This window comes from Sceloporus undulatus, chromosome 2 (genome assembly GCF_019175285.1).
Source record: "Sceloporus undulatus isolate JIND9_A2432 ecotype Alabama chromosome 2, SceUnd_v1.1, whole genome shotgun sequence".
In the NCBI taxonomy this organism is placed as follows: Eukaryota; Metazoa; Chordata; class Lepidosauria; order Squamata; family Phrynosomatidae; genus Sceloporus; species Sceloporus undulatus.
The window spans coordinates 97,074,387-97,102,361 of record NC_056523.1 but is presented as its reverse complement, the minus strand read 5'-3'; the positions used below and the strand labels follow the sequence as shown (position 1 = coordinate 97,102,361).

The window sequence follows — 27,975 nt, the reverse complement described above, 5'->3', positions numbered from 1 at the left end:
CGTCACGTGCGCTCCCGGCTCCGCCCTCCTCCTCGTCGTTGTCGCCTTCTTCTTCTTTCTCCCTTCCCGCTCTGAGGAAAATCGAGGTAAACTTCCGTAGTTTTGGGGTGTCCGCTGGCGGGCTCCAGAGGGAAGGCCGGGCCCCCTCGGCTACTTCCCTCTCCTCTCCCCTTCTCTAGCGGGGCGGGCGCCGCGGGAGGCCGGCTGGAGCCCTCCTCCGCCGCAGAGGCTGAGGGAGGAGGAGGAGGCGGCGGCGGCGGCGGCTCTGGACTTTGCAATTTTTTTGGGGGGGGGAGTGTTTGTTCAACTCGTGAGTAAGGAAGGCGGAGCAGGGAAAGAGAGAGCGGCCAGATATCAGCAACGCCTCTCCCTCAAATATATATATATACATGTGTGTGTGTTGGTTGTTGCATATATACACACAGAGCCCCCAGTATATATATGTGTGTGTACACAACAACCAACAACACACACGTACATATATATGTTGGGGTCTGTGTGTGTATATATGGAAGAACAACAACAACAACAACACACACACACACACATATATATATATATATATATATCGGGGGCTGTATGTGTATGTACAGCAACAATACACACATGCACACCCACACATACATGGGGGGGGCATTGTATGTGTGAATGTGTATATATGTGTGATACATGCATATATGTGTGTGTTGTCAGTTGTATATACACACACATGCATATATCACACACACAGATAAACATACTCATATATGAGAGCAACGATACACTCATATATATCTATGCATACATAAACACACACACACACACACATATATATTGGGGGCTTTGTGTGTGTGTATCTACAACAAGCAACAATACACACACACACAGACATACACAGCAAGCCTATATACACATATATCTGCATACGCGCACACACATGTATATATATGGGGGCCCCTATTTGTGTGTACGTACAACAGTAACAACAACACACATGCCCCCCTGTGTATGTGGTGTTGTTATGTGTGCTGCCGTTGTTTGTGGCCCTAAGGCATATTTAGCATGGGGTTTTATTGGCAGGTTTCTTCCAAAGGGGTTTGTCATTGGCAAACAGGGTTTATCTGGGTTTATATGTGTGTTTATATAACAACAGCAATACACACACAGGGGATTCTGTTTGTATATTGCTGCTGTGTGCCTCCAAGTCATTTTTGATTTATGGTGATGCGCAGGTGAACCTGTCACAGGGTTTTCTCAATGGGGGGGGGGGGTGCTGCCATTGCCATCCTCTGAGGCTGAGAGAGTGTGACTTGCCCAGGGTCACCCAGGGGGTTTACCCCCACACACAAACATACATGTCCTATGGGCGGAAAATGGGGCCAGTGGCGGGGCCAGTCTGTGCCTTGGCTATCCATCCCAGATGGGATGTATGTATGTGCCTTCTGTGCCCCCAGTTCTTCAAGGTCTCAGTAACAGGAGACAAAGGCATGCCTGTTCTGTATTCCTCCAGGAACATAAGCTACGGGTGCCTCTACACTGTAGAAATAATGCAGTTTGACACCACTTGCTATAGAGCAGTGGTCCCCAAACTGTGCCCTTTAAGAGATTTTGGACTTCAGCTCCCAGACACCTCAGCCATGTTGGCCAGTAGTTTAGGATTCTGGGCGCTGAAGTCCAAAATCCCACAGTTTTGGGACCACTGCTATAGATGGTGTCCTGGGACTCTGCCAAAGAGTGCTTGTGCCTCAGAACTACAAATCCCAGGATTCTGTAGGATAGAGCCATGGCAGTTGAAGTGGCGTCAGGCTTCATCATTTTACAGTGTAAATGCACTCAGAGAGTCACCAGACTGGGTATGTATCTTCAGATGAAATAAATGAAAGCATGTAGTGACTTCTTGGATGAAGGAAACTCTTCTTTTATCTTGTATTCTTTGAAATGGTATGGAGACTTTCAGGCATGAAGATCCAATATAAATACACATTCCAGATATATTCTGCTGCTGTGTTATGACTAGAATTTATTTATTCATTTATTTACAACTTTAAAGTTTTGGAGGTCAGTAGAAACTGACACAGCTGCAACAGCTGGCGGGAAGGAAGTTAATCTGTTTCTGATTGGTATCGCTCCAGGTTTGAGGTGGGAGGCCAGTTGAGTTTGGTGGGATGAGAGTGGCCTTCCATGGATCTTCATGTAAGTAAGCTGCAGGGAAGGGCTTTCCCCAGTTTCCTACATGCAGAAGTTTACTACCGTATTTATTTATTTCTGCTTAAGGTGCATATTCAGTCTTGTGACTCTCCATCTGCATTATTGGAAGCATATAGTCCAGGCCTGGGTTTATTTCCCATTCATGAGAACTAGAACTGGGTGTCTGGCTCTCTTATTTGAAGCTCAAGTAAAGCCAGAGTTGGGGGAGGGAGGGGGCAGGAGGCTTTCCCCCCATCCACTTGGAGTCACGTGATACGTTACTTGAGAGCACCATGATTGGCTGTCACTTTGATTCATTTTCCTAGCTACAGATGATACCTGTTTTGTGTGCTTGATGTCTAGACATGCAACCTTCTGTCCCCACGTCAAGAGAAAGTAAAATGCAGAGTTCAGATGTTGACAAGCTGCTGCCCGTCTCTGTCTCCTGATGAGGAAGTGAGTGCAGGTAGGTCACTCTGCCATCTTTCCTTAGCTGGAAAAACAGGTAGCAGCTGTTCCCATGCTCATTCTCATACGTGACATTGGGTCACATGGAGGTTGCAACTTTTGGGAAGCAGCTATAGGAGAGGATCTAACTTTCTTTTGATGGAGACCATAAACGTGACTGAAGTTTGGAATGATAGGCTATCTGTTTGGACTTGCTGTAGTTTATCAGAAGTCTCAAAGACAATATTTGGCAGTTTCTGTAGCAGGAGCGGAACACACTTTGTTATTGACATCCTTTTTCTTTGTTCAGCGCCTGCTTTTTGCCAGCTGCCTATTGTCTTGTGCCTGTACTTGTTGAATATTCTTCAGGGATTTTATGAGGTCTTATCAACATGTTGACATAGCACACAAGTTCCGTTTGTCATCATTACTCCTTTTAAAAAAGAGTTGCAGATGGATGCTGTTAGTGATATAAAAGGAACAGTTTGTTACTCCCCGCTGCATTGTGTAAAAGCATAGCTTTATGATAATTCTGTTCTGAAACTGAGATAAAGTGAGTATTTAATGAAAATTGTAACTCCCTCAGAATTTCTTTGGGTCTGAACAGTTCGGTTTCAGATGTTGGGAGATTCTTAGGTAAGATGACTTTAGTAGGGCTGTCTCCTCCTTGTTGCTCTCACTGCTATGTGTTCACTTGTTCTTTTTCTTTGGGCACAATCCACTCTGGGGAAAGGAAGATTATTGCCCTGTCTCTTCGCTCTGTTTGTGGGATGTGAGAGTACTTTCAAATTGCCTTTCAACTTATGATGATCACGTAAATTTCATACGCAAGGAATACGTAGAGTTGGTTTGCTTAAAGTGCTAGATATTCCTTGCTGGTCCCCCAGCCAAGTACTCACCAAGTTTGACCCTGCTTAGCTTCCCAGCCAGTAGGATCTGGTGTCATTAAGGTATTTAGGCTCTTCCGTTTGGTCACTACACAGACTTGTGAACAAGCAGTGACAGCAAAGAAAAACAGAGCCAGGGGCTTCAAGGGTTGGTTGTGGCCTAATTGGCATGTGGGCATACTTCCTTGTTGTTTCTTCCTGTTGTACAATGCTATAGTGCCCCATTTTCATTAAATATTTAATAAATAATTGTATAAAGTGTTACATTCCTCTTTATTAACTTACTGTTCCAGTTGTAAAATGGGTCATCAAACTTTCTGTGTGCTGTAAACTGCTTGTTCTCATGCTGTATAATGTAAGAGTGTTGGAGAGAGCTTTGCTTCAGTTTCCATTGTCACCTGCACCAGTTGGTTTTTCCTTTTTGAATCGTGTGTGTTTGTGTGTGAGAGTGCATGAGAGAGATGAAAACAAAAACAAATTAAAAGCCAATCAATGATTACATCAAATCTGAAATAAATTTAACAATCTTTTAAAATATTCTGTTAATCTGTATCCATTTCCCCTAGTTTTTGGAGAGATATGGCATCAACTAACAGATTCTAATTATGTTTAACAGTCCTAAGAAGAATCTTTTCCTTGGATGGAAGAAGATCATTTGCTGCTATTCATAAAGCTGCTGTTGTGCCTGAGAATCTACAATTTAGTTTGAAAATTGCTTAAAGACTTGTCAAATGACATCAATGGCCAGTCTGTTCTCTTTTACTAGCCCAGCTGTAAAGCGTCTGTTGGGCTGGAAACAAGGTGATGAAGAGGAAAAATGGGCAGAAAAAGCAGTTGATGCTTTAGTTAAAAAACTGAAAAAGAAAAAAGGAGCCATGGAGGAGCTGGAGAAAGCACTGAGCAGTCCTGGTCAGCCTAGTAAATGTGTTACGATTCCTCGTTCGTTAGATGGGCGACTTCAAGTTTCTCACCGCAAAGGCCTTCCTCATGTTATTTACTGTCGTGTATGGCGTTGGCCTGATCTTCAGAGTCATCATGAGCTAAAACCACTGGACATTTGTGAATTTCCTTTCGGATCTAAACAGAAGGAAGTCTGTATCAATCCATATCATTACAAAAGGGTGGAGAGCCCAGGTGTGTTTGGATGTTATGATGTCTTCACATATTTCCAAGTGTGATTTAATGACTTGTCAATGAAGTGGCTTGGTGCAAATTGGGCAGAGGGACAGATGGAACCTAATGATGCCATTCTTCCCCCCTAAGTTAAAGTTTCTCTTTTGTCCTGAGGAAGGCTCAGGCTGCATGTTTACCTTGGATTGCATGTATCTGCTAAATATGATACAATTAGAAACAGAATTACTAAACTTGTAACTAACCTGATAACTGGCTGTACTCCTAAACATATTTAGCATTCATAAAAATATGAATTCATCATTTATGCATATCTATTTATATGCCAGTTTAAATCGCTTAATGTTCATGTCCTACCTTTTACACTCTTTCATGCGCTAAGTGTAATCTTTCTCTCTCCTCAAACATTTAATTCCTTGCGCAGTTGCTTTTGTTGACACAGTACAGTTTTGATGTACTGTGTTCTGTAGGATTCTGTGCAGTTTGTTTTAGTTCAGCCTTAATTGTTCAGGGGTGGGCCACTCATCCCCTACACAATTTATCAGTTGGACACATGTCTTTACCCTACCAGGCTGCTACGGTGCACAGAACCAGAATTTTCCCAACTGGGAAATGCAGTGCAGTGCTTTGACAGGTATGGTGCTTATAGCATGTGCTTCTTCCTGTGTTTTTGCATTTAAAGGGCTAGTAGCCGGGGGCGGGGAATTGTAATCTTATGGACTATTTTAGTTGTACTCTTCTTTTGTTTTTTCAGTTTTACCTCCAGTCTTGGTGCCAAGGCATAGTGAATTCAACCCACAGCATAGCCTCTTGGTTCAGTTCCGAAACCTAAGTCACAATGAGCCACATATGCCTCACAATGCTACATTTCCAGAATCGTTCCAGCAGCCCAACAGCACTCCATTTCCCATTTCTCCAAATAGTCCGTATCCACCATCTCCAGGTGGCAGCACCTACCCAAATTCCCCAGCCAGTTCTGGACCATCTAGTCCATTTCAGCTACCAGGTAAAGATTTCTGTGTGACAGTAATTGAAAAGTAAAACTTGAATGAAAGAAAATCAAATTCATTTATTTTGTTATCCATATTTTATCTTGCTGCATGCAAGGTGGATTGACTCTATTAAAGAGATCATGAGTATGAGTTTGCAGGAGTTGAGCAGAGCAGTGGAGGACAGAGGGTCTTGGAGATGTCACATCAATAGGGTTGCCATGGGTTGAGATCGACTCGAGGGCAGTTAACAACAAAAATTACAAATAAAATACTTAACAGCTTTGGGATTGATGCAGTGATGAAAGTTAAAGTGAAGAATGATAATTTATCTATTTGTGGTGGCAGTTTGGCTATTACGTATTGCTTTGCTACAGATACACCGTGGAACAAAAGATAGGTGAAGGATTTGGAAAAAGCATAAGCCATTTTATTCTTTACTTAGTACAAGATGTATGCATGGTGCTTTATAAAGAATGAGAAAGTTACAAAAAGCTAGAAAGTGACAGAAGGAAGGGGAGCAGAAAAATGAAGGCACAGGGCAAATGTGAATGTTGCAGTTACATATACTAAAGTTTACTATGCAAAAGGATCTTGTAGCACTTTTGAGACTAACTGAAAGAGAAAAGTTGGTGCAGGAACTTTTGTAGACTTGGGCCTCCTTTCTCAGATGCAACTTTTCTCTATCAGTCTCAAAATTGCTACACAATCCCATTGCATACTGATTTTCTACATTAACATGGCTATGTCTTTGATATACTAGAGCAGTAATGGTGAACCTTTTAGGGACCGAGTACCCAAACTCAAAGCTGTTTTGGCACTGGTTGTTACCCGGTGCAGGGGATGGAATTTCCGGGCGGGCAGGACTACCGGGGTGGGACTTCCACCTTCCGGGGTAGAACCTCTGGGAAGTGAGACTTTCCTGAAGACAGCTAAAGGCCCGGGAGGGAGGGAGGGAGAGGAACAGGTGTATACCTGTTGCTCTTCTCACCCCCTCAGGCCTTCAGCTGTCTCCGAAGAGGCAGCTTAAAGGCACTGGAAGCTGGGGAAGAGGAGGAACAGGCATGTGCTTGTTCTTCTTTCCCCACCCTCCCGTCTCTCTGTGTGCCCTCTAAAATGGCTTCGGATGTCAGAGGGTGTACGTATGCCATAGGTTCAGCACCACAATACTAGCGTTTAATTACAGAGCATTATGGAGACTAGGTGGTTATAGAAAAGGCTTAATAGAAAATAGTAGTTTTGATGGAGAGGACTGGTAGCCAAATTTTGTTCACTTTAAGGCTTTCTTCTTTCCTGTTGAAGCTGTCCTGGTATTTGTGGATTTCAATGGCTTCCCTGTGCATTCTGACCTGATACTTGTTGGCATGGTCCAGAATTTCAGTGTTTTCAAACAGCATTTTATGCCAGGATGGTTTATAACGTGTTCTGCTACCACTGATTTTTATGTTTGACTCAGTCTGCAGTGTCTCTCATGTTCCTTGATTGATGTTTGAACACTGCATTTGGTGGTCCCTATGTAGACTTGTTTGCAGCTACATGGTATGAGATAAACTCCTGCGGCTGTGAGAGGGTCTCTCTTGTTTTTCCCTGAGCGCAGCATTTGCTGGAGTTTCTTGGTCAATCTGTAGATCATTTGGAGGTTGTATTTCCTCGTCAGTTTCCCTGTTCTGTCTGACTCTTCTGTTGTATGGGGATGTATGAGGAAAATACCTTCTTTTTGGGTGGTGGTTTGTCTTTAGTCCAGTGGGTTTTTCTGGGTCTGGCAACCCTTCTGATGTTTGAGCTGCAATAACCAATAGTCTGTAGAGCACAGTCCAGGTGCTTCAGTTCATCTCCCAAGAAGTGGGGTTCACAGATTCATTGCCCAATCTACCAGAGTTTTTATTCTGGTTTTTTTTTGTGTGTGTGTGTGTGTCATGGGTGATGGTTGGAGTTCTTGTGCAGGTATCTGTCCATGTGTGTAGGTTTTCTGTATGCTGTGTGGCCTAAACGTTGGTTTGGTTTGTGGATGACTAGAGTTCCATCCTTTTCTTTTTCCATTGTGAATTGGCTGTTAGGGTGGATGTTGTTCAGATGGTTCAGAAACACAGCCGGTCTTCTTCTCCATGGATCCAAATGATGAAAGTGTCATTCACATATCGGAACCATGTTGAACACTTTTCAAAGTGTTCCATGTAAAGGTTTGCTGTCATGGGGTTCAGAGAGCTTCCCATTGCTGCGCCATCTCTCTGCTCATAGAATCCATTGTCCCTTTGTAGTGAGGCAATGTTCAAACAGGGCTGTGATGTCTTCCAAAAAAAATGGTTGGATAAGTGCCATGGTGTCTGTTATGGGGACTTTGGTGAACAGGGAGACCACATCAAAGCTGATTAGTATGTCTCTGGGTTTAAGTTTGAGGTTGTTGATTTCACAACAGAACAATACACAGATTAACATGGAAATCACTCCTCCCTACCCAGGGTCTCTCTCTCTCACACCCCCCCCCCCAACTCTCTTCCATGCCAGCATTCTCTGAAGATGACAGCCACAGATGCAGGTGAAACATCAGGAATAAACTCTATTTGAACATGGCCGCATAGCCTGAAAAGCCCATGAAAAACTATAAGAAGATGAATTAGGTAGCAAAAGAATCTGAGAATAAAGCAAAAAAAGTTAACAACTGTGTTGATGGCTGTAGAGAGGATGAGGAATGAGGGGAAAAACAGACTGGCATAATATGCCGGTGTAGGGACATGGCATTCAGATGAGGCACACCCCGATGCTGCCCCCAAGCTGGTGTCATGTCACCCACCTGACTAGATGGTGGGCAGCGTTTCAGCACTCTGGCAGCTCGGTGTTTACATGTCGCAGGAGCACTGAAAAGGCACTGCCGTGGTGGAAATGGTGGTTCTTTTCCACCCTTAAAAGGAGCTGCAAACCCCCACTAGATCAGGGCTGTAGCATGTGGTTGCTGCGGCCCTGATCTGCCAATCAAAGGGGCGGCGTCAAGCTGCCCCTTTAGGGCTCTCTGTACAGGCCCTGAGTGGTGGAGAACTTGACAAGGAGAAGTTTATTTGAAGACTCTGGAGATGGAAGAAGGCAATTTGAGCATAGATTATGAGGAAGGAATGGTCTGAGAGTGTGCTGGCTTTGATTTTATTCTCAGACAGAATAGAATGAAACAGCTTTCATGGGTGGAACAGAAGGATGAATTGCTATGAAGATAAAGACCGCACAGTTAGTATTTTGCCTCCAAATGCATTTTGCTTTTAGAGAGTGTGAGGGAGATGCATTCTCTGGAGATAATTTGTTTTTAAAATATAAAGTGCTTTACAGCAGTAAGGGAGAGCCATTGTGATGTAGTGGTTTGAGTGTTGGACACTGACTCTGGAGATCAGTGTTATAATTCCTGCTCAGCCATGGAAACCCCACTAGGTGATTGTGAGCAAGTCAAACTTTCTCAGTCTTAGAGGGAGGTAGTGGCAAATATTCTCTGTATAAATCCTACCAAGTTCACCTTAAGGTCTCCCTAAATTAGAAATGACTTGGGCACATAGCAGCAACAACAACACTAATAAGTTGTTTAAATGAGCGCCAAAGGAAAAAAAACAGAACTTTAAACATTGGAGTAAACAAAGTATTAGTACTCAAGCCACCTTGAATTTCATGCTGGTATGAAGGTGGGAAATTAAATAATTAATCAACCAAGAATCAGCAAAGAAACTAATAGAAAAGTACTTAAATATCCTGAAGGCACTAGATGCTGCCTGATCTTTGAAACTAAGACCTGATTAGTGCTTGTATGGGAGACTCAGTGAATACCAAGTACTGTAGGCTATATTTCAGAAGAAGAAACTGGCCTATGAAGACTATATGAAATTTGTAGGGGTAGCCATAAGTTGTCAGGGAACTTGAAGCCACATACAAAAGAGACTAAAGCCTGGAGACATGATCTTTTGGAGTCTAAAACATGAGAGCTCTTCTCCAACCATTGAAACTAATAAGCTTAGTTTCACAAATATAGCAGAGATGTTCAGGCTTAGTAAAAGCACAGGTAACATATTTAAATGGTTCTCCATCTTAAGACTCCATGAATATGTGTAAGGAAGGCATATTAGGGAAAGCCTAGGTAAGATCTGTTCTCTAACGTAGTTTTATATATATATATATGGGAGAGAGGATGCCAATTTATTTTAGTTTAAAAATTTAAAAAGAGCAACCATTCTATGTAGGTCTATAGCATGCCACGCATTGGCATAGTTTCAGTATTTCTCTAGTTTATTTCATTTAACATCCCTCAGTAATAAAGCTTTTACCAAAGTGATGGTAAGAGCAATTTACCATCAATGTCTTATAAAGGAACAGTATAGTGCGCATGCACCAACTGTGGGCTTACCATTCATGATTTGAGCTTCTGTGGATGGGAAGGCCCAACTTTTTCAATGGTTGTGCATGCAGCAGTGCAAATGGGCTCACACACCCATTGAAAAGAATGGGACTTAATGTCCAGTATTTTTTGCTATCCACAGAGGGATCTGGAACGGATTCCCCATGGATAGCAAGGGACAACTGTAGTTAAAAGGAGGTGCATTTTCGGTTCTCGCCTCCAAACGTGAGACCTCTTGACCTTGTTTGCACTCCACTTCCAGGTCTTAGAGATTAAATTGGTAAAATAGTTTTGTTGAGAACACACAGTATTTTTGTATGAGTTACATGGTTTATCTGTCTCTAAGCAGTGCTTAGTCTAAGTTGGGTATGATTGGAATGGTAAATTGAAAATTTAATGCATTCATAAGTGTTTAGAAAAGCCTTAATATATGGAGCAATTAGAGCAGGAGTATTGAAAGTGTGGGCTGTGGACCCGCCCACACAGTCCCCTTTTTTGCAGCCCCTGTGGATTAAAAACAAATACCAACACAATTGTGCAGTGATGTGGTTTGCTGCCAAACTGCCATGAAGGAAAGCAGATTAAGTAGCCTGCCTTTCTATCTTCCTACACCTCTGTACCCACCCAATCATGGATGGAAGAGGAGAGCATAAGGAAGGTGGCAGTGGTGATGGTAGCAACTATAGCAGTTCTAAATTCCCAGTGCTGCTGATTAACTTCCTCAGCCTTCTTATTTCCCAACAGTTTTTGTTTTCCCTGCAGACATAAGGAGATGGCTGCTTACTTCTTGCAGAGGCAAGAAGAAGTAGATCAGGGAGGAGGCTTTGAAAGTGGAGCTGCAGCGGCAGCTACTCCCTGCACTTGCAGTGTATCAGAGCAAGCGCTTGCTCTCTCACTGTCACTGTAACAGTGGCTCTTCAAAAGTGACAGTAGCAAGAGTGAGGAGGCTCATGTGAGAGCTTTCCCATTCTGCTGCATCGTGGATTGAGGAGAAATGGTGTGAGGGAGGGAAGAAGAGCTTGCTGGGTGACACAAGGAAGAAGGGAATGCTTGTGAGTAAATAAGTGGGATTTTCTTTTCAATTTTTCACAAAGGATGTGGGGTGTGGTCCCAGAAGGTCCTACAAGGTGCAAATGCAGCTCACACTCCGTTCCTCTGTCAGTTACTTAGCCCAGAATTAGAGGAATGGAAAATTGCAGAGGGTGCAAAGCATCTTCTTGTGAGTTCTGCCAGTGGTATTTGTGTTAGTGGATCAGAGGTGAAGACAGAAGGGAGAATGGGAAGAAAAAGGTTAAACAGAATGAGGTTGGAGTAAGAATTAATATGAGGTTTTCATAAGTGAGGGAAGTGTTAAATATATTGTAGGGTAAGGGGAGGTGGTGATTGCAATGTAGAACCAAATGCCTAAATGGGAAATGGCACAGTATTGATTGTTGTTGTTCTTTGGTATTAATTATATAGTAGTATACCCCACTCTTCAGCACAAAAGCTAGCAGACTCTAAAATTGTCACTGAGTTGGATCACATTGTGTCAGTAAATGCTTCCAAAGTACTAGAGTTACACCCCCGCGGGGTTACGAATGTAATTCGGCCGCGGCCCGCTTCGAACGAAAAGATACCCAAAACCTTCGTAACCCGAAAGCATAGCGCTAATGGGAAAAGCCGCGATTCGTGTGAAAATAGCGCCGAAAAGCACCAAAATTTTTTTCGTAACCCGAAAAACATTCTTAACCCGGAACAAATGTTTCCTATGATTTTTTGTTATATCCCGGAAATTTCGTACTGGGTATTTCGTAGCCCGAGTTACACTTGTTTTAAAAAAAAAATAGGCCGAAAACCAGTGTTCCATTAGTACCATAAATCTTTCTTCCCCATTAGCCTTCTACACTGTCCTTAAACAGATTCCAAAACATTTCCTAGCCATGTTTGGGGTGTACGGGTGTCAGTCCTATTTTTGATTCCATTAACTATAAGAAGCAGTTTCATTAGCAGAATGGCATCATTGGATGTTAAGTACTATAGCAATAATACTATCTCAGTGTATCTCTGCAACAGTTTGGTTGTGGTACACAGAAGGCATTTACTGCAGTAGGGAACATATGTAGGATTTGGATGTAGAAGGGAGACATACAGAGAAGTCTTTTTTAGGCTGAAAAAACTAACACAGCTATGGCCTGTTCCGCACGAGCCAAAAGTATGCGCCAAGCGCGTACTAGAGTTAGAAAGGGGCATCCTTTCCAGATGCCCCTAACCCTAGTATGCGCTTGGCACGTACAAAATGGCGGCACCTGTTCTACACAGGTGCCGCCATCTTGACGTCGCAGACGCCTAGCGCCTTCACGTCGCATGGCGGAAATGATGCCGTGAGTGCGCGACTAGCAACTTGCAGTGCCACGTCTGGGGCACAAAAAGAAGCCGCGGTTTGTCTGCTGTGGTTCCTGGATGCAGCAACCAGCGGCGCCAGCAGAGCGCCATTTTTGGACGCTCTGTAATGCGCCTATGTCTTTGAAAACCAGTGCAGTGGGTCTTGGGGGTTGGTTCGAGGACTAAAAATGGATATCAAAATCCTTGGATTCTCAAGTCCCATTAAATACCTTGGCATAGTAAAATGATGTCCCTTATGTAAAATGGCAAAATCAAAGTTTGCGTTTTGGAATTTTTATATTTTTAAAATTCTTTAATGCATGGCTGGTTGAATCTCTGGATAAAGAATCTGTGGATATGGAGGGCCAACCTTACATTATGAAAGATGTTGATCTACAGAGAAATAGTAAGAACACAGGAGCAAGAGAATGGAAGAAGACAGGAAGCAGAGGTAGCACAGAAAGGACAACCATCAAACACTGAAGTAATGAACTGAAATTTAGATAAAATATATGTACTTCACTCAAATTTCTAATTTTGCTTTGTAGCAGATACACCACCACCTGCATATATGCCTCCTGAAGATCAAATGGGGCAAGAGACAACACAATCTATGGACACAAGCAATAATATGGTCCCTCAGATAATGCCAAACATTTCCAACAGAGGTAAGGTAAACGGTGTATTGGTAAGTTTTGTCGTATTTTGCCATTGTTGATATTTGACCAGTGACAATAACTGTTAAGGAATGTAGCTTGCCGTCACACCTAATTTTTTTTCTGCTTACCTTTCTTCCCTTAGAGCAGGGGTGGTAACCATAAGACCCTCCGTATTATATTTTGTTGCTCTTCCCAGCGTTCCTTGATTTTGGCTATTCTGGGCAGGGCTGCTAGGATTTTCAGTCCAATAACATCTGCAGGACTACATGATTCCTTTTGGAAGGACTTTTGCCTTAGAAACTAAGCAGTAAATAGGCAACTTCTATTTACTCCTCGGAAGTAATTCTGTTGTGGGTGAGGATGTTAAAGGTAGGAGTATTGGTATGAAATGAGTTTGCCCCTTTGTGTAAAAATATTTGATGAGGATACAACCCCTCTGGGCAAAACTGCATCTTGGGATTTAAAGAAGGTGAGAAGGATGTATACTCACAGGGTAACTTCTGAAAATGCAAGCTGTGTTATGGTAATGAGATGTTTAGATAGGTGCCAAAGACAAATTCAGGGCTTTAAATATAGTTCAGTCAAGCTCATATATAGTTGTTATGCACATAGCAGTGCATGACACATGCAAATGGGAGTAGAATAGTGTTAAGGTTGTTTCAAAGCGAGTAGACAAAGAATTTGGAAGAGAATGCAGAATAATATAATTTGTTTCATCTGTACTGTTTCTGATGACTTAAAAATTATATTGAAAGAAGCTGTACTTAAGAGCTGTGAGATCATAGAGTTGATTATCTGCCTTTCAGAATAAGTGCTACATGTATTAAGTATTTCAGTGTTCAAAGAACATGCTAATATATTTTTAACTGTAATATAATGAATTTATTTTAAGTCAGATTTTTGTTATATACTTCTTTTGAAAGTGCATTCAGTATAGATAAGCTGGGCTTTAAAGTGATGAGTACTTCAGTGGAATTAAAAATAAAATACTTTCAAGAAGCTAAAAAACATGCTATTTATTACAGCTCATGACGTGTTTGTTTGTTTGTTTTTTATTTATATACCGCTATTCCAAAGATCATAGCGGTGAACAGCAGGTAAGCTAATTAGCAAGTAAGCAAGTAGTAATAGCAGTAGTAATAATAAATTTTATTCCTTTCCCGCCTCTACTCAAGACTCAAGGTGGATACAACATACCAAAACACAACAGTTTAACAAACGGAAAGGACTAGGAAAAAAGTTTTTACAGAGTAAAACATAAAAATAGTTTTAATGTCTAAATGTCTAAAATATTCTGATGATGCAATGACAAAGCATTCCCTTACATCAAAGTAAGCAGTGTAAAAACAGTGCAATACACTGTACAAAATGCATTAAAGACAAGGAGTATCTAAACTTCCAAAATGCATTAAAAGTAGAAAGTATCAAAACAAACATGTTTTGTCAAAAGTCTTCCTCAGTAGTAAAGGAAAGCTTCAGTAGCAGCAAAACAATTATCCTGTTGCCAAAGAGTTGTCCAGTATATGTACTGTAAGTAGGATAGATCAGCCTTGCAATTTGTTTCAGTATCCAGGATACAGAACTATTATAAGTCTGATCTATCCTACTTACATATACTGGATAACTCTTTGGCGATATGATATTTGTTTTGCTGCTACTACAGCTTTCCTTTACCAACTGAGGAAGAGGTTTGTCGAAATGCGTTTGGATGTGGATGTTTTGATACTTTCTACTTTTAATGCATTTTGGAAGTTTATATACTCCTTGTCTTTAATGTATTTTTGTACAGTGTATTGCACTGTTTATATACTGCTTATGTAAGGGAATGCTTTGTCATTGCATCATCAGAATATTTTAGACATTAAAACTATTTTATGTTTTACTCTGTAAATACTTTTTTCCTAGACCTTTCTGTTTGTTACACTGTCTTGTTTTTGGTTTAGTTTATCACTTAGTTGTCTTGATCATACCAAAACTAATAACACATAAACCCACAGCTAAAATAGAACACTATAAAATCATTAAAATACCCTCATAGAGTACATACACAATTAAAGTCATTATTTAAAATTGACTGCGTAGATCTGCCAGAAGAGATAGTGTATATATACATGTATAAGTCCAAAAATTTTAGTCAAAAAACTGACCCCAGAAAACTAAGTCGACTTATCCACAGGCCAGTGTAAGTATTGTATTTTAACTCCTGTAAGAAAAAATGGAACTGTCCCTTGGCGAAAGGCAAGAGTGCAGTCTTTCTTAGAAGCACTGACCCCCTTCTATTCTTTCATCCATCCAGCATTTACAGTCGACCCTTCTTATACACAGATTTTTTATACACGGATTCAAGCATATACGGTTTGAAAATGTTCAAAAAAAGTATAAATTTCAAGTATCAAACCTTGATTTTCATTTTTTATAAGGGACACCATTTTCCTATGTCATTATATTTAATGGGACTTGAGCATACACAGGTTTTTGTTATATGTGGGGGATCTTGGAACCAAACCCCAGCGTATAACATGGGTCCACTGTAGTATGAGCACGAAGTTATGCTTGCTGGGATTTTGTAAGTTCTTTGGCATTGTTTTCCTTTGCTTCATCCTTTAGATCCTTTGTTACATGCCCCTAAATTTTATGCTAGACTTATCCATGGGTCATATCAAAATCCATTATTGTGGCCCCACAACCTGCCCTCAACTTATACATGAGGTCGACTTATAGTGGAGTATATACGGTATGTTTATAATGCTGTCTGATATTTTCAAGCTGTCATATCTCAAGCTATCATATCATATGGCTGGTCATTCCACAGTCTTGGGGCAGCAGGCAGAAAGGTTCTCTGGGAAACCATTGCCAGTCTAGTCTTAGCTGGTTGGAGCAAACGTTTCTCAGAGGACCTGAGTGTACAGGGTGGATTATATGGGAGAAAGTGATCCTGTAAGTAACCTGGACCCAAACCATGTAGGGTTTTAAAGATAATAACCAATACTTCTTACTTTGCCCAGAAACTTATTAGCAGCCAGTGGAGAGATTTTAAGATTGGTGTAACGTACTCACTCCAGGATGTGCCTGTAATCAGTCTGGCTGCCATATTATGAATGTCTGTTAAGACATTGTTTAAAAACAGTTTTAAAACCATTTTAAAGGCTTTTTCTAAACACACACACAATGGCAGTTTGGAATAATGCACTTCTGGCCACTGATCATAAGCTCAACAAAGATGAAACTAGCCTGACTTCTGTTAGGAGGATGTTTCACAATGAGGGGCAGGAGAAAAAGCTTTGGCTATGAAATATGTGTTGAAATTATTTATCTCATAACTCCAGTCATCTGTGTATTCAGAGGGAGGTGGGCAAGCTACTGTCTTCAGTGCCCACTCCTTGTTTGTAATGTAGTGATAATTGTTAGATGATTTCTGGGGAAGTGAACCTAATGTTTTTGAGCCCTGACAAATAAAGCATTAATGCTATATAATATTTTTGGTGGTGGGGATGTAAATTCGTCTTCCTCTGTCTAGCACCTTTTAATTGGGTTGGATTACAGATTCTGGATCCAGCTTCTTATTGGGGAGGTGAGAGGAGTAGTCTAGCACATTTGGGGGTTGTCAGGTTGGAGTATGCTGCAGTAGACTTAACGGTTGAAAATGCTGAATGTCCATGTGTTTTGTTTTTGTTCATAGATGTTCACCCTGTGGCCTATGAAGAACCCAAGCACTGGTGCTCAATTGTATATTATGAATTAAACAACCGAGTTGGGGATGCTTTTCATGCATCTTCCACTAGTATCTTAGTCGATGGATTTACAGATCCTTCTAACAACAAAACAAGATTTTGCTTAGGTTTGCTCTCCAATGTTAATCGCAATTCAACAATTGAGAACACACGAAGACACATTGGGAAAGGTAATACAGCGTAGATTATATGATCATAAGCAGCTTGCCTTACTGAGCAGTGACCTCTGTAAATGAAATCAGTTGATTGCTGTAATGCATTGAATGGAAGCTAGTATAAACTTGGATGAATCAGTTAAAATGCCTTGCCAACTTTAATAAAACATTTTAACTGGTTTATGCTGTGAAACATTGTACCTAGAATTTCCTATTCTTATAACAGTTTTTACGATTTTGGATTTATTTCACATACTGTAGGATTTACAAACACTGTAACTTCTTTTGAAACATTTGTTCTTAGTGTACACATTTGAGGGTTTTGTGTAGAAGTGGCTCCCTGAGCCATCTTAAATAAACAAAACAGAGTTAAGGGGAGGAAGAGAAAGTCTGAGTCTTAGATTGGATCTACAAAGAAGTCACATGAAAGGAAGGAAGGATAAGGTGCCCTGAATTCATAGTATACTTGAGTTCCTTTAAAAAAGATAAACCATAAGAACAACAAAATTGTACAGTAAGATCCCACAGAATATGCAATTTAATGATTTCTGACATACCATACTGTACAAAAGATCTAATAAATAAAATAAATAAATAAATAAATAAAATCTTTATTTGTATCCCGCCCTTCCAAACGATCAGGGCGGCTTACAATGATGCAGCAAGTGCAAGCAGAATACAAAGGTTAAAAACATATACACAACAACAACAATAATCTAAAAAACAACAATAAAAGCCCCTTAAGCCCAACTCAATGGCACCGGAAGAGGAGGGAGGCCCACAGGATATTTAATCGGGGAATGCCTGCTTGAATAGGAAGGTTTTGAGGTCCTTCCTAAATTGGGCCAGGGTGGTAGATGAGCGGAGCTCCGTGGGCAGCGTGTTCCAAAGGGCTGGGGCAGCTGTGGAAAAGGCCCTTCTCGAAGTGGAAGCTAACCTGGCCCCAGGCACCTTCAGTAATTGCTGCCCAGATGTTCTGAGGGTGCGAGGCGGAATGTACGGGGAGAGGCGGTCCTTTAGGTATCCTGGGCTCAAGCCATTTAGGGCTTTATAGGTAATAACCAACGCCTTATATTGAGCTCGGAAGCGGATGGGCAGCCAATGAAGATCTTTTAGCACAGGTGTTATGTGGCTGGTCCTGGATACGCCAGTGACCAGCCGGGCTGCCATATTCTGTACCATTTGCAGCTTCCGAGTTTGGTATAAGGGTTGCCCCATGTAGAGTACGTTGCAGAAATCCAGTCTCGAAGTTACCAGAGCATGTACAACAGTTTCTAGGTCCCTCTGGGCCAGGTATGGGCGCAGCTGGCGAATCAGCCGAAGCTGATAACAGGTGCTCTTGACCGTCGCATTCACCTGAGCAGTCAGGTGAAGCGACGAGTCAAGAAGCACCCCCAGACTGCGCACGGAGTCCTTCACAGGGAGCGTGACCCCGTTCAGGACAGGTGGAACCACCGCCATTCCTGGACCAGGGGAACCTATCACTAGTACCTCCGTTTTCTCTGGATTTAGTTTGAGTCGGTTTTTCCTCATCCAGCCCATTACTGACTCCAGACAGGCCACAAGAGGAGAGACGCCATCCCCAGTCACTGCATCAGTCGGAGACATACAGAAAATGATTTGGGTGTCATCAGCGTACTGATAACCCTCGCCCCATGTCTCCGGATGATCTCTCCCAGCAGTTTCATGTAAATGTTAAATAGCATGGGAGACAGAATGGCTCCTTGAGGGACCCCGGTTTTAAGGGCCCGCTCGCTGGAGCACACGTCTCCCAGCTGCACCATCTGGGACCTCCCAGAGAGGTAGGAGCGGAACCACTGGAGCACAGTGCCCCCGACTCCCACCTCAGCCAGGCGCCCCAGAAGGATACCATGGTCTATGGTATCGAAAGCCGCTGAGATGTCCAAGAGCACCAGCAGGGACACGCTTCCCCTGTCAATGCCCAGACGGAGATCATCGACCAAGGCGACCATGGCTGTCTCAACCCCGTGACCCGCCCGGAAGCCAGTTTGAAATGGGTCCAGATAATCCGTTTCATCCAAGACCGCCTGAAGCTGGATCGCAACCGCCCTCTCGATCACCTTTCCCAAAAATGGTAGCAGCGAGACAGGCCGATAATTATTATGAACCAGGGGGTCGAGGGAGGGCTTTTTTAGGATCGGTTTTACAATGGCCAATTTGAGATCCGATGGAAATTGCCCATCCCTGAAAGATGTATTAATTATCCAGCGTAACAATAGCGTTACCACCGGTCCCCCCTGGGCCGCTAACCATGAGGGACAGGGATCAAGAGAGCAGGTTGTTTTCCGAACACTTCCGAGGATCTTGTCCACATCCTCGGTACTCACCAACTCAAACTGATCCAGTGTAACATAGTCCATAGTCTTTCCAGGGTTGGAAAAAAGAAGACATTAACCCCCTCCCCAAATGGGTTTGTTTGTTTGTTTTTTGTTTTTGTTTTTTGCATTAACATGTAGAACTAGACCAGTATAGGACTAGGGCTATACAATGCATCTGCACTGCAGAAACAATCTGTTTGATGCCATTTTAACTGCTATGGTTCAATATTATGGAATTCTAGGAGACACTTAGCTTTGTGAGACATTTAGCCTTCTCTGTTAGCTCTGGTGCCACAATAAATTATAATCCCCACAATTCTATAGCATTGACCCATGGCAGTTAAAAGTGGTGTCAAACTCGATTTTTTCAACAGTGCGGATGAAGCCATAATTTGAAAATTAAATAGAAAAATGCAGTTCAGATTTTTTGGCCAATAGTTTAAATTATAATTGCTCTAAAAATGTGCCCTTTTAATGCAAATTGTTTTTGGTTGAACTTGTGTTGTTCCTGAATGGCATTTCTTGCACTATAATATGAAGTGATTAAAAACAAATAACTGAACAACTGTCAATGAACTGTTAATGTTAAAATTTTAAATTCAAAGTCATTGTTGGAAAAAGCAATAATACCCAGTTTCTCTCTCTCTCACACACACACATCAATTTTAAAATAGTATTTTTTTTAAAAAAAATCATTTGGTTTAAGCCAGCCACCCTGCTTTTATCATAGATTTCATGATTGTAATTAAAAGTGTCCCAATTAACAGGATATGAGCAAAATGCACAGGGAAACTCTCAACCATTTATCATCTTTGTCAGGGGTGGGATTTAGGCCAGTTCTCCAGATTTTGTTGAACTGTGAGCCAGCAGTAGCCCATGGTGAGGAATTCTGGGAATTGCAGTTCAGCAACTTCAATAGAGCTGCACATTTCCCATTTATTGAGGAATCCTGTTCTGTTGTTGATGGACGGGGGACCTCTAGTGGTTGATAAGATACTGGGTTTATGAAAGGAAAATATATTGTGGAGGCATTCCCATGGGAATCTTTTTCAACCAGAAGACTGGCTCAAGTTTCAAAGTGAGATGCAATAATTGTTTCTACAATTAATTATGTTAAATGTTTGGTGTTTCCTTCAATTTTTCCAGGTGTCCATTTGTACTATGTAGGTGGAGAGGTCTATGCTGAATGCCTGAGTGACAGCAGCATATTTGTACAGAGCCGGAATTGTAATTACCATCATGGATTTCATCCTACAACTGTATGCAAGATTCCCAGTGGATGCAGCCTAAAGATCTTTAACAATCAGGAATTTGCCCAGCTTCTAGCTCAGTCTGTCAATCATGGGTTTGAAGCAGTGTATGAGCTCACCAAAATGTGCACAATTCGGATGAGTTTCGTAAAGGTAAGATGTGGTTTATTTATCATGAGCTTTGATGACATGGGCTATAGTTTGCATCCCATAATAAATGTGTCAGTCTTCAACCTGCCATAGAACTATTTTATAATGTCTTATAAATTTCTGGTATATTCCCTAAGATAGTAACCTTAATATACAAAATGTGGATATTATCTCCCTTCTAAAAAAAGCCTTCATCAAGCAAATCTGGAGAAGTAATTCACTTTCTCTCAGAGTGCAAGGTTGAGAAGGTGATTATTCTGTGAAATGCAGTCTTCCTTTTGTTGGTGAAATTGATTTGGAAGAAGCTCCCATTGAAACAGGGTGCATTTCTCTTTTAATTTGCAGGCTCTGCCAAGCAGGATAAAGATTAGAGTTCTTTCTTTCTTTCTTTCTTTCTTTCTTTCTTTCTTGTATACCCATTGGAGATCCTGAAACATCCCATAGCCCAGCACAAGTAACTTGTAAATGGCAGAGGTTTAAGGAAGTCCTTGTTTTGGCAAAATGGAGTATTCATCTACCCTGTATTCTATTGGCTGATGAGCTGGGAATGAAAACCCACTTGCTTGTAAAATGAATTTACTGTACTAAACAACAACAGATATTTCAGATCTAACTCTTACTAAATATATGTTTGTTTTGTAGGGTTGGGGAGCAGAGTATCATCGACAAGATGTTACAAGTACCCCATGCTGGATAGAAATACATCTTCATGGGCCTTTGCAATGGCTGGATAAAGTACTTACCCAAATGGGTTCTCCACTTAATCCCATCTCTTCTGTTTCGTAGTGCCAAAATATTTCTTCAACAATCATAACTTTGGTGACCATTTTTAAAATTTTGCAGAAACTTCCAGTGTGTATACTGTAAGAACGTGCCACGTGTTAGCTATCCTGTCCTAATGATGACCAATTCCATTGTTTTTATTACCATTTTATGTTTCATTTTGATAATTAAAAGAAACAGTCAATTTTGGAGGAAAACTGAAAATTCTTTATTTCTCCTTGCTATGCATATTTAAAAACCTGACTCCACTGGAAACATTTTAATGTGTCTTCTTTGGAACACATTGCTGAATTGAAAGTAGGGAATGAATAACACTATTCTTTTTCTTCTTCTTCTGAATATGTGTATGTCTCTCTTACAGCCTGTTTTAATGCTCCTGTAAAATTGTGTGGATGATGAAGTCCATGAAACTAGCTTTATTACACCTATTGCCTTTAGCTTGAATGATAATGTTACTTTGTTATGTATGTGTTCAGAAACACTTATTACAGGTAGTGGTATTAGAATGCATTCCTGCAAGTTTTGCCATAAACAGTGGTAATTTGACTTTCACCCCTGGTCAGTGTGATAGTAAACAGGATAAACTGAATATGCACAATCCTGTGGTTGTCTGCTCAGAAGTTTAAGGACCTTTGTGAGAATTCCTGATAAATGTGTAAATTGCTTCTTTAATCATTGTTCTGAACAGACATTAGATTCAAGGAAGTATCTGGTCTACCCTAGTCAGTATTTTCTCTTGGCTTGCATTCATATTGTGTGAGACACTTAAACAATCCGTGCATATTAGAGTGCAAAATGTAACAGTTTTGTTTATAATAATGCAAGGATGCCTTTTTTTTTGCATTTCCATAGTTGATATCCCGAAGGCTTGCTAACTTCACACTACTGCTGTTTTGCAGTATTAGTTTAGCTCCTTTTGTAGTTCACTTTTATAACTACAGTATTAGAAATCACACTTCAGAAAGTGGTACAGAGTGTTTGCTTTTTATATTGCTGGGCAGGCCAATTGCTTAATGACGACAAAAATATCATTGCCTCTTGAGCTTGAAATCTTTATGATCTAGGGCAGTGGTTCCCAACCTGTGGGTCGGGACCCCTTTGGGGGTCGAATGACCCTTTTATGGGGGTCGCCTAAGACCACTGGAAAACACCTATTTAATTACAGTTATGAAGTAGCAATGGAAATAATTTCATGGGTTTGGGTCACCACAACATGAGGAACTGTATTAAAGGGTTGCAGCATTAGGAAGGTTGGGAACCACTGAGCTAGGGATCCACTGATCTGAGTCCTTCATACACACAGGTTCCCTGGCATAATCTGGTATTACAGTTGTCAGTTGGACATCCTGATCCTGTACAGAACTGGATTACAAGTTCTGTACTAATTCCACTTAAGGGATTGACAAAAGTAGGGATGATTGTCATGGTCTCCATGAAATGTGTAAGTTAGTCCATGTTAAGAGATCATTAGAATCCATTCAAAAATATTTTTGTTCACTGCACAAGGGAGGCAGATGCATGCCTGAATTACAGGCGACTGCCTCTACAATTAATCTGATGAAAATCTAAATGCCCTAAATGTATTGTTTATGCCTGTCAACCACTCTGCAAGCCGTAACCTATTGAAACTGTAGCCTTATGCTAAGGGATTTCTTCCAAAAATATCTATCTGTTTTGCTTTGTGTATGTTTTAATGATGATTTTTTTTCAGGAACTAGAGGCAATACCTAGTGCCATGTGGAATAAATTTGTTTCTTTGTAAGGAAGAAGAATCTCCAAGGTACTCTTGGTGATACTTTTTTTTTTGCTTTAGCAATAGCAATTAAATGTAAGGTTCTAATTACTTATTTAGCGTGACTTAACTGTATTTCCGTGTGGATTCCACCCAGATACATAGCAATTGCAATAGTAAGTACATTTCTATACCGCTTATCAGTGCACTTAAGCACTCCCTAAGCAATGTACAATGTCTAAGGTGATTGCCCCCAACAAACTGGGTACTCACTTTAGCAACCTCAGAAGGATGCCAGGCTGAATCAACCCTGAGCCCCTGGCTGGTATTGAACTCACAACCTTGTTTGTGGTTTGTAAGTGAGTGGCTGGAATACAGGCATTTAACCAGTGCCATCAGGGCTCATAAAAAACTACAGAATTTAATACAGAGAGCATTAGGTTTTCTCTAATGAGGCAGTGATGAGGAAGCATATCTACTCCTTAGGGTTGAGGAGATAGCTTTCTAGGTACAAAAGCTTATAAGATTTTCCATTTTCATTGAGATGGACACTTTTGTAGTTTGTTTATTCCCTAGACTCCCAGTGATAAGCAGAAATAGAATAAAGCATACAGATCTGAAGTCTGGCTTGTCTTAACATAGGTTATGTTTCCTTACTCAGTTTTGATTAAAAGTTATGTCTTCTTAGCAGAGTTTGATGTCTGTTGACTCCTATCGGTGATACTGGGTATATATGGAAGTATTCCTCCTAGGATGCGTCCATTAAAGAGAGAGAGCAGATGGAACCTGATTAATGTTCATTCTTCCAAATGGGACATAAATTCACACAGAGCTGTACTTGCAAGGGAAGCATTTGATATTCACGAGTTTTGAACAATGTTCCCAAGTTTCAACCATATGTCAAGCAATATTTTTCAGGCAAATGGTAGATCAAACTTTTTCATTATACACAATGTAGTGTGACATGAATGGGACAAAAAAAGTCCCATTCTGTTTTGAAGCATGATGGAAAGAAACTGATGAGAACACTCAGATAAGAAACAACCACCTATTCTGCTGAAAAGCAGGAGGACAGCAAGTGGAGATAGTGCTGTAATGAGAAGGAATAGGAGGACTTAGTGACATCCACAGACAGTTCACCACAGAGCAGCCAGTGATATTCAGAAATGACCAAGAAACAACAAACTAGAAACAGAATAACAACAGAAACTAGGAACCTCATAACTTCACTGCAGAAACAGTATTTTGTTTTAATCACATAGGCTGCATCCACACTGCAGATATAATCCAGTTTGACAGCAATGGCTCAGTGCTATGACATTCAGACAACTGTAGTTTTGTCGGGCATATAGGCTTCTTTGTCAGAGAGCTCTGGTGGCACAACAAACTACAAATCCCAGGATTCCATAGAATTGAGCCATGGCAGTTAAAGTGGTATCAAACCTGGATTATTTCTGCATTGCAGATGCAGCCCTGGTCAATGAAACAAATAGGGACAGCCTATCTTCAGGGTGTGAAATGAAGGAAACCTACCAGAATCAAACTGCTGTGGATCAGCCATGCATCATTGAGCAGAAGGTATACCTTGGAGTCTTGAACTGGTATCCAGTCCTGAGTTCAGTGATGAGTCTCCAGAAAATGTATGTTTTCACAGGGGTCTTGAGTGTTCAATAAGAAGAAAATGAATGATGCGTTGAGTCACTGATAAACTTTTCAAGACACATGATTTGTGTTTGCTGAGGAACTTCAGATGCATTATACACTACAGAGAAAACCTAGCTACCGACGAACAGCTAGTTGAGTTCATAGATAAATGCCTATCTCAGCAGTATATGCCAAGTAAACCAAGGAAATATAGCATAAAGGTGTAATGGTGTTATAGCACTAAGTCAACATGCCTTCTGAAGGGAGATGTTTGACTGGATGAGCTGCATGGTACGTCATGGGTTGTCCAGTTCGGTTACAATGTAACTGGTTGAACCATTTTTTCGAACTGTACTAATTGTGGAAGGCATTTTTTTCAACAGCTTAGAACTGACAGAAAATAACACATTTGGTAGAATAAACCATATCTCCCTCCATACATACTAACAGTGCTGCTTCTTAAACAAGTCAGCAGACAAGAAATAACAAAGTGGTACACCATATGAGCTGCCTAAATAAACTAGATCCCATCTACATCCCATCTGATCTTGCATGTTAAGCAGGCTCAGCTCTGGCTAGTATTTGGATGGGAGACTGCCAATGAATTCCAGGTGCTGTAGGCTATATTTCAGAGAAAAGAACTGGTGGAATCAACTCTTTAGTATTCGTTGTCTAAGACAATCTTATGAAAATCATGGGGTTGCTGTAAGTATAGGCTGCTGGAAGGCATATACCTGTACAGTCTTTGTGAGGGAAGTTTTACTTTCACGGGTCACTAGAATAGCCATGATCTGGTTGGTTGTAGCAAGGCAGATACCAAGAATGGCCTTTATTTGAAGAATGTTTGTTCAGGAGGGAATGTATTAAAATTGCAGTAAAAATTATTATATTAAATCTGGGTCAATTTTCCTACAGGGTTTAGATCTATTTCTAATTTTTGAGATTTGTAACATTTTTAATGGTAAACAATTATGTTTTGTTTTTTTACAGACACATGTTCATGATTTTTTTAGGAGAAAAAGGACTGTCAGCTACTTAAAGAAAATATATGACCACATGTGAATGTTTTTTTTAGTTCTGTGTGGTATTGTGCAGTTCTCCTCATTCTATACCCAGAAGCACCCCTATGAACACGAGGCATTTTTATCCATTGAAATATACTGGAATTCCTGTTTGGCGGGGTGTGTGTGTGAAAAACTGCTATAGTTCCAGAGGCTGGTCTTAAGAGGCATGCTTCCTCTTATTCTGGAGATAGTGTTCAATTTAGGATGACTCAACTTATTTCTTCATTAACATCTCTAATCGCTTTTGAAAGCTAAGTTGTTGCCGATTATCCTATTTTGCAGTACAGTGGACCCTTGTTATACACTGAGGTTTGGTTCCAAGATCCCCCATGTATAAGAAAATCTGTGTATGCTCAAGTCCCATTAAATATAATGATATAGCAAAATGGTGTCCCTTATAAAAAATGAAAATCAAGGCTTGATATTTGAAATTTATACTTTTTTTAACATTTTCAAACCGTGGATGCTTGAATCCATGTATAAGAAATCCATGTATAAGAAGAGCCGACTGTAATTAACTGCATAGTTCATCTATCTGTTTTGTGAAGGAGTGCTCCTTTTATGTGTCATCAAACTCTTATTACTATTAAGCTTCATTGATGACCCTAGTTTTTCTCATTTTGTGAAAATAAGGAGATGAGCCAGAATATTCATGGACAAGAAATACAGTTGTTTACACATAATTAGAAATAATGTTTTACAGTTGCCTTAAAGTGAAATTATTCAAATGCATAATTAAATATATATATCATGTTATATTTAACTACTTTTCTTGAAGTACAATAACATCCATAATCCACAAAAATACCTTTATTGGCCAACCAAAAATGCACAAAATGCTCATAATTATTTTCTTCATCACTTTTTGAAAAAGATAAAATGTTATTTACAAACTTACACTGTTTTATCTTGCTTCTCTTTAATTCTTAAATTTGATCTGCAAATCTCACTGATATTTTTAAAGAATCTTATATGTCCCATCACCTTGCTTAATTTATCTAAAATTACCTTAAATCCTTAAATAGAATACCTTAAATACAATACCTTAAATACAATGATATAATCTGTTATATTTTGTATATGGCTTACCCCCCCCCCATTAATTTTAACATCAAATAGATATAATAACTCCAAATCTTCCAAAATCTGTAATCAGTCCAATATATCTTCACAATAGTTCATGATATTTTTTCCTCGCATAATCTCCACCAGGAAACTGGTTATTCGTAATGTTCTTGCTTCAGCTCTAGTTGTTTCAGCTCAAGTATCTGTAGGTAGCTCCTTTATTCACCTTCCATTTCTCCTGCTCTTTCTCCTTCAGATCTTTGGATTTCATGTCAATTATTTATTGTAGAAACCTTCTCTATTTTAACATATAAATCAATTTTTTCCAACTGCGTTTACATCATCCCATCGACTCTATCAGACTCTGGCAATCGGAGATCTCCATCCCATCACACTCTTCAGCTGTAATTTCATTTTCAACTTGCAGATGGCCTTATATATATTCTCCATATACCTTGAAATTAACTTGCATTAATTCCTTAATTAATTAATTAATTTCCATTCTGAATAATCTTTGTTCTCTGAGAATATCTAATGTTATGTCCATCTTATAATTAGTTAACCCACAAGAATAGTCCCCTCAAAATATCCTTTGATAGCTGTCAAATGTCAAAAAAGAAAAGAAACAAAGAGGAAAAGAAAAGAAAAAAAGAAAGAAAAAGAAAAAAAAGGAAGTCAAAATTCCCTGTTGCAGTTTCTTTTCCTTCCTGAAGATGCCAGTGCTTCATCTCTGTACCTCTCTATCCACTGTGGTAAAATCTTTAGTCTACACAGCAAAATTTATAGTCGAAGAAAAGAATTCAGTCAATAAAGTTCAGATTTAGTATGCATCCTCTCTATTACTACCTCTCCATATGACAGCCACCATCCTTGAAATAATTTCTCAGTCAGCAAGCAATTCTCCCTCACCAATCTCAGTTTTCCAAAGGCCAAATAGATCCTTAAAGAGTATGATTTTATATTTCAGTTAATTCTCATATATTCTTTGGGGTCCAAAAAAAAACTAATATTCAACATAAACTTTGTTTCTTTAAGTGCAACAATTTTGTATAC

The 27,975-nt window shown here is 40.4% G+C and overlaps 1 protein-coding gene across 3 annotated transcripts; it reads left to right on the top strand.

The window, feature by feature from the left end:
• SMAD5 (SMAD family member 5) lies at positions 1-27,975 on the top strand. Of its 3 annotated transcripts, none has more exons than XM_042451428.1 (9): positions 1-86; positions 2,530-2,632; positions 4,117-4,634; positions 5,203-5,265; positions 5,386-5,637; positions 12,899-13,018; positions 16,689-16,910; positions 20,381-20,637; positions 21,277-27,975. In XM_042451428.1, the coding sequence occupies exons 3-9, from the start codon at positions 4,232-4,234 to the stop codon at positions 21,418-21,420; spliced, it is 1,461 nt and encodes a 486-aa protein (XP_042307362.1). In that variant the 5' UTR covers positions 1-86; positions 2,530-2,632; positions 4,117-4,231; the 3' UTR covers positions 21,421-27,975. The 3 variants fall into 3 exon arrangements, with proteins under 3 accessions (XP_042307362.1, XP_042307364.1, XP_042307363.1); XM_042451429.1 differs by having other exon boundaries at positions 68-86; positions 2,493-2,632; XM_042451430.1 differs by lacking the exon at positions 5,203-5,265 and having other exon boundaries at positions 2-86.

What these genes read in the sequence shown, in the direction of transcription:
- SMAD5 (XM_042451428.1), top strand. Translation starts at nt 4,232, where the DNA reads ATGACATCAATGGCCAGTCTGTTCTCTTTTACTAGCCCAGCTGTAAAG. An exon ending in GCAGTGCAGTGCTTTGACAG is followed by an intron (nt 5,266 to 5,385) that starts GTATGGTGCTTA and finishes TTGTTTTTTCAG; the next exon opens with TTTTACCTCCAGTCTTGGTG. An exon ending in TAGTCCATTTCAGCTACCAG is followed by an intron (nt 5,638 to 12,898) that starts GTAAAGATTTCT and finishes TTTGCTTTGTAG; the next exon opens with CAGATACACCACCACCTGCA.